The sequence below is a fragment of the Streptopelia decaocto genome (assembly GCF_964273445.1).
Source record: "Streptopelia decaocto genome assembly, chromosome: 19".
Classification (NCBI taxonomy): Eukaryota; Metazoa; Chordata; class Aves; order Columbiformes; family Columbidae; genus Streptopelia; species Streptopelia decaocto.
The window spans coordinates 3,256,610-3,266,880 of record NC_138674.1 but is presented as its reverse complement, the minus strand read 5'-3'; the positions used below and the strand labels follow the sequence as shown (position 1 = coordinate 3,266,880).

The 10,271-nt window shown below is 50.9% G+C and overlaps 1 protein-coding gene across 1 annotated transcript in view; it reads left to right on the top strand.

The window, feature by feature from the left end:
* The first annotated feature begins 720 nt into the window (after positions 1-720).
* Positions 721-10,271, top strand: part of PLXNA2 (plexin A2) — a 138,754-nt gene continuing 129,203 nt past the window's right edge. The window contains exons 1-3 of the mRNA XM_082069170.1: positions 721-804; positions 2,489-3,743; positions 4,654-4,836. Of these exons, the coding sequence (XP_081925296.1) occupies positions 2,556-3,743; positions 4,654-4,836 (1,371 nt within the window). The 5' untranslated portion in view covers positions 721-804; positions 2,489-2,555. The remainder of the gene's footprint in view (positions 805-2,488; positions 3,744-4,653; positions 4,837-10,271) is intronic.

The window sequence follows — 10,271 nt, the reverse complement described above, 5'->3', positions numbered from 1 at the left end:
GCTGTTCTCAGCCATCCCCAAACTCCTCGGTAGGACGTGCGCTGGGTCCTGTTGGTGTTTGATGGTGCTGAGCTCAGTCCCTGTCCTGCACCCACATGTCCCCCCATTCTGTTGTCCATATTTACATATGGATATAAAATTTAATTATTTAAATGTATTAATTTCTAGCTTGCGTTGCTCTTTTCTTACTTTGCAATATTTACAAATTGGAAAGCCCCCAAGCAGGGGAACTGTTGTGTGCTGAGCTCCATAGCGGAGTCTCCCTGTTCTCTGCAGAATCCCTCACTTTCTGGACTTCTTGCCCCAGAGCCCTCTGCTCCAGAAGCATCTCTGCTTCTCAGGGACAGAGAAACTGGGGTGGGCTTTACTTCTGGGCTCACTTGGAAATCTAACGAGAGCCGGGGAGGTCACTGGGCACGTTGGTCTGCAACCAAGTAATAATAAGAATGCAGTGGTGTCTGCGTCCCAACCGGGAGAGAGAGAAACTGCTTCAGCCAAAGGTGGCAATGAAGAGACTGGAAATAAGAAGCGAGCAGCAGGGAAATGTATCCCCGAGCAGAATGAGAAACCCATTACCGCTCTCTTTCTCCTGTCTTGTCAGTGCCAGCGCGGCGTGTGGCCCGGGGACAGGGCTCCTTTGTCACCTTTCAGAAACACCCGGCTCCGGCTCGCAGTGTTAACAAGCCTGAAGAGCGGCCATTCAGTGACACTCGCTTGTGAGCTCAGTGTAGGTTTCCAGCAGCCTGAATTATTTTAAATACCGAAATGGAGATCAGCATCAATCAAATTAGATGCTGCCTGCAGGTGAGGACAGCTGAGCTAAGGAACAGCCTCCTGCGTTGGCACACAGGGCAGGGGTGGAGAATCAAATGTGCAAAGAGTGCAAATTTCTCCCTGGTGTGTGTGCTTGGGGCTTGCACGGCCGTGGTGGGACATGGTTGTGGAGAGGGCGGTGGAATGGTGGCTCTTCTGAGGGCTGGTGCGACCCTGTGGTGGAGAACATATCTACCCAAGGCAGGCTGAAGTGGTTCATTTGATCATCTGGCCTGGAGCGGGTGTGGAATGCGTGATTTGGGATGAAAGAGGACTTCACGATGGTTTTCTGAGTGCAGGTGGTCAGATCTGTGGCAATGGGTAAGGCTGAGGTCAAGTCATGGTCACAAGTCATGGTCACAAGTCATGGTCACAAGTCATGGTCACAAGTCATGGTCACAAGTCAAGGTCGCGTCTGGAGATGGTAACAAAGATGAGACACAATCCAGTGACCTCCAGGTGTGCCTGTGGTGACAAGGGAGGTGCGGAGGTCTTGAATATTCGTATTTTTGCGAGAGGAGTCTGCCATGTTAGCAGAGGTGATGAGGTGGAGCAGGCGGAGGGTTGTGATGCTTCTCTTCATCAGCTCCCGTGTGCTGTCCGGAAGGGCGGATGGAAAGCTCTGCTGTAAATGTGCCTCTCGGAGGCAAGTGCCTGTTTCCTAAGGAAATTCCAGCCTGGTGATTCCTAATTCATCCTGACAGCCGCGAGTGGGGAGGATGGGGACGGCGGTCAGTGGGGCTCCAGCCCGTCCCTTGGGTCTGAATGAGGTCTGGGTGCTTTGGGAGCACCCCCCAAAAAAGCCACAAACAACAAAGCTGCCTGTCTTTCACACTTAATTTCCCCATGGATTTTGGTTAGAGTCTTGCTTTGCCTTGCCTTGTCTGTATAGGTGAAAACGGGTCAATGGAAGGAGACTCTAATTCTGACTGTTCTCCATAGAGCTGTCTAAGCTGTCACTTTCTGTAGGTTTTAATCATCAGAGGTATTGTTAGAGCGGGAAATTCACCCAGGGTTCCTGGATGGGGAGTTTGTCCCCTACACGGGGACGAGTGTTTGGGTGTTGATCTAACCACGTGTGCCCCAACCCTGGTGGCAGTTGCTTTTCAGCAGTAAAATACCTTGTAAAGGCAGAAGCTTCTGCCTGAAAAGCACCTGCAGAGGTACCTCTGGGCACAGGGGAGGGGAGATGCTCGCAGCTTTGGTGTTTATATGCTCAATGAACTTGCCTGCAAGAGACTTCCTCCTCGGGTTTCCGAATTAAATCGTAGAGGACTTAAAGGTGGAAGACACCTCTTATTTCCTCTGTTGCTTCCAACAACATACGCTGCAGGGGCATCCTTTTAGCCAAGATTGCAGATTGATGGTTGGGTGTGCGAGCTGCGGGCTTTGTCTTGGGCTGAGGCTGATTATTCCCTCCCCATGGCTGAGCAGAGTACATTACAAACAGCTAAACCACATATACAAATTAACACACAGAGGCTGAACCAAGTGGCAGAGCAACAAGCCTGAGCTGTTTACCGATAAGTTAGGAGACCTGCTTAATTCTTGTAGGGCTTAGAGATGTCCTCACTTTATCTCAAGGACTGTGTAATTAGAAAGCCTCCTTAGAATTTTATCTGCAGGACACACTGGATCTAATCCTTTGCTCTGTGTGTTTCTTTTCTTTCCCCAGAACCATGTGAGGGCCACTGTTGGGGCATAGGACACGCGTGAGGAACACGAGGTTTGCCTTTCCCAGGATGGATCAGAGGAAGAACTGGCCTCGGGTACCAGACTCCGATGGCTGGTCGGTGACTTTGCTCTGTCTCTTCCTGGCATCGCTCTCCCGAAATGTCTCCAGCAACGCCTTGTTCAGCACTTTCCACTCTGAGAACCGGGACTGGACATTCAACCACCTGACTGTCCACCAAGGCACTGGAGCAGTCTACGTTGGAGCTATCAACAGGGTTTACAAGCTTTCGGGTAACCTGACCATTTTGGTGGCTCATAAAACCGGTCCTGAGGAGGATAATAAATCCTGCTACCCGCCCCTCATCGTCCAGCCATGCAGCGAGATCCTCACCCTCACCAACAACGTCAACAAGCTGCTCATCATCGACTACTCGGAGAACCGGCTGCTGGCGTGCGGCAGCCTGTACCAGGGGGTGTGCAAACTGCTGCGCCTGGACGACCTCTTCATCCTGGTGGAGCCCTCGCACAAAAAGGAGCACTACCTGTCCAGCGTCAACAAGACGGGCACCATGTACGGCGTGATCGTGCGCTCGGAAGGCGAAGATGGGAAGCTCTTCATCGGCACAGCGGTGGATGGCAAGCAGGATTATTTCCCAACACTCTCGAGCCGCAAACTTCCCCGCGACCCAGAGTCGTCAGCGATGTTGGATTACGAGCTCCACAGTGATTTTGTCTCATCCCTCATCAAAATCCCCTCAGACACCTTAGCACTCGTTTCACATTTTGACATCTTCTACATCTATGGTTTTGCCAGCGGTAACTTTGTCTATTTTTTGACTGTCCAGCCGGAGACCCCAGAGGGCGTCTCCATCAACTCCGCCAGCGATCTCTTTTACACCTCTCGCATTGTCCGTCTCTGCAAAGATGACCCCAAATTCCACTCCTACGTCTCTCTGCCCTTTGGCTGCGTCAAGGGGGACATGGAGTACCGCCTCCTGCAAGCCGCCTACCTCTCCAAGCCAGGAGACGTGCTGGCCAGGTCCCTCAACATCACGGCCCAGGAGGATGTCCTCTTTGCCATCTTCTCCAAGGGGCAGAAGCAGTACCACCAGCCACCCGACGACTCCGCGCTCTGCGTCTTCCCCATCCGCACCATCAACGCGCAGATCAAGGACCGGCTGCAGTCCTGCTACCAGGGGGAGGGCAACCTGGAGCTCAACTGGCTGCTGGGGAAAGACGTGCAGTGCACGAAAGCGGTAAGGATGCTCGGAGAACTGGTATTGATGCTCCACCCTACGGCACACAACCTTGCGCAGTAGGATGAGTTTTTCTGTCTGTGTTCATAGTAGTCTTTTTCCCCTTTAATCCATGTTGTTATCAGACAGCTGGTGAAGATAATCAGAGGAAGGGGTGGCATTAAGGCAGGTGAATAAGGTGTGCAGCTTGCTGGAAGTATTTGCTGTTCCCAGCCTGTGGCTCTCGCCCTTCCCCAAGTAGGAGGGTGGCATCGACCAACTAACATTTTAAATACAACTGACAGTTGCGTCTTTTGTATTTTTATTCAGCTGATTTCTTTAATCTGGATTTGCGCGCGTGTTGTTCCTGGGCTGACTCGGGGATCCCTGGGGCCTTCTTTTACCAAGCATGTTAAGTTTGGCTGCTGGGAAGAGATAAACGTGGGTTAAATGAAGTGCAAGAAGGAAGGTGAAGAGAAGTTTGAGCGCTGGCTTGCACGGGGGAGAGTCATCCCATTGCAGCTGCAAATAGATGTGCCTGGGCGTTTGGTAGTTAATGCAAGCGGCCACCCGTGTCAGCACCCAGTGCCTGTATTCCCTGTATCGTAGGAAGGGAAACCGAGGCACAGAGAGGTGGTTTGTAGGAGAGTGCCCAGTAGAATTAGAAAACAAGTGCAACTGTCTATTTGACTGAGGTTCCTCCTACCTAAATGGCATTTTGGAGCAGCTGCAGAGTGCCTTGGCCTCAGGCAGCAAAAGGAACAAGCCATTGCCGAAGGTGGCTGAATCTGGCAGGTTCCCTGGGCAGGGGACGGTGGTGGCTCACACCCTGATGTCCCCGCTGCCGCGTCCCCTCCTCGTGACCCTGGTGTGTGGGGCTGCCCCGTGCTTTGCGTTTCACTCACAGCTGCCCCAAACCTCGTCTTTCCAGCCAGTCCCCATCGATGACAATTTCTGCGGCCTCGACATCAACCAGCCCCTGGGAGGCTCGACGCCGGTGGACGGGGTGACGCTCTTCACCTCCAGCCGGGACCGCATGACGTCTGTCGCTTCCTATGTCTACAACGGCTACAGCGTGGTGTTCGTGGGGACCAAGACTGGCAAGCTGAAGAAGGTAGGATTATTTCTGTGGTTTTGGAGAGCCGCGATCCATTTCTCATCTCTCTTAGAAGTCTCTGATGCGAGTCGCTGCTGCTGTGTCTCACGGATATTTCCCAGTGGGGAACTGGGAGCCAGTCAGGAGCAAAAATCACAGCATCTGGGTCACAGGGAGCCTTGGATATTACATCCTTCCCTGTTGTTTGAGGTTTTTTGCATGTTATCATTCAGCAAACTATGATGTGTGTGTTTGTGAGGCTGATGAAGAATTTATCAGGGTCATAATGGACCAGTGTGATCAGAGGCAAGCAAGGAGCTGATTTGCGATTTCTGGGTTTGAGTGAACCTCTATGATCTATATCCAAGGTCTCAGATTTTTCCTCCTTTTTGGCGCACTGATGGAAGTCTTGCAGTAGTTTTGAGATGTTTCTCAGCAATCCTGCAACTTGTGTAGAAGGCAGTGAGTTAGAAAGCTCTCAGTGATGGCAGAATTACCCATGATGGCAGGACGTTGGGTCACGGAGGGATAGGAATGGGTTAACTTGGCTGCTTTTGGAAACAGCCGCAGGGCAAAGTCCTACTGCTTCTCTCTGCCTCTTGCCTCCTGCTCTTCCCCCTGACAGCTGGATGATTGATCAGTCCTGCAAGATAACATTCCTCACCCTCCCATCACAAATGCTGGGGCGAGTTGCCCAGGGCAAAGAGATGCTCCTGCTGGTTTCCTCTCCCAGCACAGGGGGTTGGGGGATTCCAGTGGGTTTTAGGATTTTGAAGTAGAACTGGGATTTATTTTTGTCCCCCACCTCTGTATCTTCTGACCCACCCTTCAGTAAGTAGCCATTCCGTGGTCCTCACTAGTCCTCTCTCAGGAATTTCATATTTAAATCGAGTGTGGAAATGGCCTTGGGGTGTGTAAGTGGAGGGGGAACCCCCCTGCTGTTGATCTTTAGGGTTGGAGCTGCAGCTGAAGCTCATCAGAGTCTGCAGGACCCTGATCCAGCTCCAGCAAAACCACCTTCAAATTAACCTGGAATAAAAATGATAGCATCAGGTGAACCTGCTAAATGCTTCTTCGTACCAGGGAAAGGGTTAACAAATGTAATCAACAGCAGGCTGCTAATTTTTTGTGTCCTTAAGCAGCAGGGAGTTTCTTCCTCTCCTATCCAGGAAAATACAAGGACAGGCATATACTACACTTGAATGTCTGCATCATTTTAATTACATCAGTTCATTAATATTCATTCGGCACTTTACAAGTGCTGAGTAGTAGTAAATTAGGTGCCTCCCTGGTGCCTCTGGAGTGTCAGTGGGGCGACTGGGAACACGGGGGGCAGTGGGTTTGTCAGCGGAGCCCCCCTGCTCCCTGCCCACCCACCCGCGCTGGGGTTTTTCTGGTTAAATGGATGGCAAAGTCACCCTCAGCATATTGCAAATGGCACCAAGTGACACGCCAGCCATGCAGGCGGGGCCTGGCTGTTTGCAGTGGTTTGGGGGGGCCGGGGAGGTGCCTCGTTTAGAGGCAGTTAAAGCCAACAGCTTGTGCCTGCACACGAGATATTTATTGTCGCATCCCATGAATTATGTAGGATTACAGAAGAAGCAGTCTCTCTAGCACAGTTGAATTCCTTGCGCTCGCCTACGTTGCACGCCCACCTTTTTGATGCCAAGTGGATCTGTTCACACCCGTCCGCTTCGCTCCGTCCAAAAGGTGGGACGGGGGTGATGGGGAAGAAGGGCTGCGAGAATCCTTCACCTTTCACCTGTGTTTGAGCCAGTGGTAACTAGGCACTGAGAAAATGGCTTCATTGCTCCAGCAAATCCATTCCAGGCGTTCACTACATTCAGCCTTTTGTGGCATGTGCCATGCACCCTGATTTGACACATAGCAGTGCTATCTGCAGCTCATGGCACCCATGCCTCCTGTTATCATTACCTGGAGCTATTGCTGTCGCATCGTCCTCTGCACGGGGCTGGGAATGATGTTGTTCTCCATCTTGTGGGCCTGTCCACAATGTTAGCAAATCTTTTCTCATTTGGCATGTGGGATCATCTTTTCCATGGCCCAAGGGAAGCTGCGTGGAGCGTAGGAGGCAGCGTTGCGCTGAGCGGCGGGACCCGCTGCAGAGCGGGCGTTGCAGACCCGCTGGGAAGTTAACAGGTTGTCTCCAGTTTGTTGTGCGTGTTCCAAGACCAGACACGTCTCACAGTCAGCGAGTGCTCGGGATGCTCAGGACTGTTTCCATATCCCCTTTTCTCCATATGTGAAATGAGGACGGTGAAAACATACACACCTCTGTAAGTGCCAGAGATTTACAGATAGACGCCTTGTCTCCTCCAACTCACCACCTTGCATATCTACCTACACAATTAATCTCTGGAAGCTCTGTGGCACCTACTCCTTCTCCCACAGATGCTGATTGATTTTGGAAACAAGCTGGTGGCTCAGTCTGGGGTTTCAAATGAGGCACTTTTGCGTAGCTGGAGGAAAGAAGTCAGGGAGCCAGCTCCGAAATCTTTCACATTTGTCTGTGCTTCCCCAGTGAGGATTCATTACTGAAAATGCTGCGTTATCTCACTGATGTCCTTCTTCCCATTAACTTTTCACTGAACTGCCTCACGTATCGTTCCCTTAGAGAGCGGCTGCTGCTGCTTCAGCCTCTCTCCTCCAAAGGAGACAAATGTGAAGGTCCCCAAGCCCCTACCTGCACTTTTCTGGTACAGCCCCATGTTTTCTAGCTCTACCCTCATCTCTGGGTACGTTTGAAGTCCCTTTTTACTCCTTTGAGCAGCCAGCACTGACTTGTGGAGGCAGGAGAGACGCGGGGCAGGGACCTGCAGCGTGTTGGGTGCAGATGCTGCATCCCGCGATGCTCCCCAGTGTCCCGCTGGTTTTGAGAACTGCTGTTCCTCAGCACTTTGATCTAAGCGGGTGAAAAACAAATGTGCTGATGATGCCGCAACCTTTCAGATAACGCGCCAGCACGTGGGATGCAGTCTGTCCCTGCGGCGTGGTGCTTCGTCTCTCCTTCCAAAGCGTCTCAGCTTTGTAGTTGGGGGAGCAAAGGGGATGGCGTTAGAGACATAATCATTCGGAATTGCGAGTTCATGCAATAAACCAGTTTTCATCGTGCAAAATTAGAAGAGATGTGAATGCAACACTTAACAGCAACTAAGTGCTGGGGGGAGAAGTGTCGGCTTGCTTGTTCTGTTTATGGGCTTCATACAATTCCATCAATATTGATGTGTGATGCCTTTGATTTTGACACTAATCATTGCTATGAATTAAATTTGCAGCCATATAATTAGGACTGCTATTAATAGGGCCTCAAGCTAAGCACTGCTGTGCTAGTTGTCTTTTTCCTGATGGAAAACGGCATCCACGGAACTCAGCTAATGTGATTTGCCTGGTAGATGCTGAGACTGATGTGAAAATTATACTTTCTATATTTAGAGGGGCTCCTCTGAAAGGCAGATGCACGGGAAGGGTCTGACTCAGAGGTTTCCCAAGAGCTGCACTGGAGTTGCCCTTAAACTTCATAGTAGTTTCCTGCTCTTAAAACCTGTCGATTGAGTGGGAGAGAGGAGGATTGCAGGAAGAACAAACCTCATGGTTTGAAGGGCTGCTATTGCAAGCCTTGTTTCCATCTCAGCTCCCATTCCTCGTGCAAACCTTGCCATTTATTTCTCCCATCCAGTGCTGTTTCGAGTCTCTGCGTCCCTGTGCACGCCCGGTTTAATCTCGTCAGGCTGAGCGCAGTGGCTGGGATAGCACTAAAAATCAATCTTGTATTTCATCCCAAGAGGTGTGTTTCTTATTAGGCCTAATAAATCAGCGAAGTGCCCTTCATTCAGCTTGTCAATGGAGGACATTGTTTGTGATCAAGAATAAATAAATGTCTCTTCTATGTCCGACACTGCACCGTCTGTGTGTTATTTTAGCATGATGTTGTTTATTCCTGCTGTAGGAAAAACACGTTTTCTGCAGTGGGAGCCTGCAGGCTGACTGTCCCTACCCTCGTGTGAGCTGGATACACTCCTGGATGTGCACATGGGATGGCAAACCAACCATGGTGATGTTGTGGCTGGTTTTCCCCCAGCACTGGGTTGTTCCAGTGGTGCTAAGGCTTTGATTCCCATGCCCGAGGATGCTCGGAGCTGTGGGACCTGCCTCCGGCTGTGTTAGATCCATCCAGGCTGGGTCCAAAGGGGTTGCTTCTACAAAGCAAACGGAACATGCTCTCGCACTATCTGTCTTCAGTGTAAACCTCGGTGCCGCAGGCGAGAACCCAGGTTTGGTAATTTCACACGGTGAAGGTGAAGGATGGCGTGCGCATCTCCATTCGCACCCCGTCCTCCTGGATAAATGGGCGTCAGACGTCGTTCTGAGCTCCCGTAACGACGTTCTGAGCTCCTTTAACCCGCTGTCTTGATGGCTGAATCGATCCTGGCGCACAAGGTCACCCGCCAGGAGCTGCTGGGGATGTGTCTGGAGGAGAAACGCTACAGAAAAATACACAGCGCTGTGACTGTGATTGCAAACGCGTTCCCATTCTCCTATTGAATGCCCGAATGTGGGGTGCGTCATGTCTGTCCTTGCTTTCAACGAAGGCAAACCTCCGTTTTTGCAAAGGACAGCGATAACCCATGGGATGACGCACTCGGGGGGGAAAGGCGAACTTGAAGTGTGTTGTTACATCTTGGCGCGCGATAGTTTTATTCAGCTTGGCTGACTTAATTTGTTCCATTAGCGGGAATCAAATAGATGTTTCGCAATGAAATATACGTCCGAACCTGTCCTTATCTGACTTCGTTCTATGGATGATTAGCTCATCCTTTTAATTTATCCTTAATTATCGCCCCCGCACGCATTCCCTAGCACTTCAGGAAAAAAGGCGGTTGCATCAGTGTGTAGAGGAGCCAAGAGAAGATCAGGCTGCTATTGAACAGATGAAAACCATCCCTGCGCAGACGCCTTCCAAAGGAGGTACCTATAGCTTTAGCCATAGGTTGTAAGGTTGGGTCCTTTGCTGACTCAGCGATCAATCCGTCACCCTTGGGTGATGTCCCAGCAGAGCTGTGAGACTCTTGGTCGACTGAAGAAGGTGTTTAATTGAAGGGTCTGAGGGGCGACTCTCTGTTTCTTGCTCTAGGATGTGAAATTAAGGGGCTTTTTATTTGGTGCTGCATTGCTGGTGATTGGTGTGGTTGGAGAAGCTGAGGTTTTCCTCCCTAAACCAGGAGTTTTGGAGCCTCAGACAGTGATTCGTCTTCACTGCCGCCTGTGTAGAAATGATGCTCTCAAACCGTGACCCCAGAAATGTCCCCAAAATGCCCGATGGACCCTTATGTGTGTTCCTGCTCGTAGGCAGAAGCTGGAGTCATACTTATTAATTGGAATTTGTGCAGTTCAGGAATGTCTCTGCCACCTCTTAAAGGCATAAAATTGGCCTC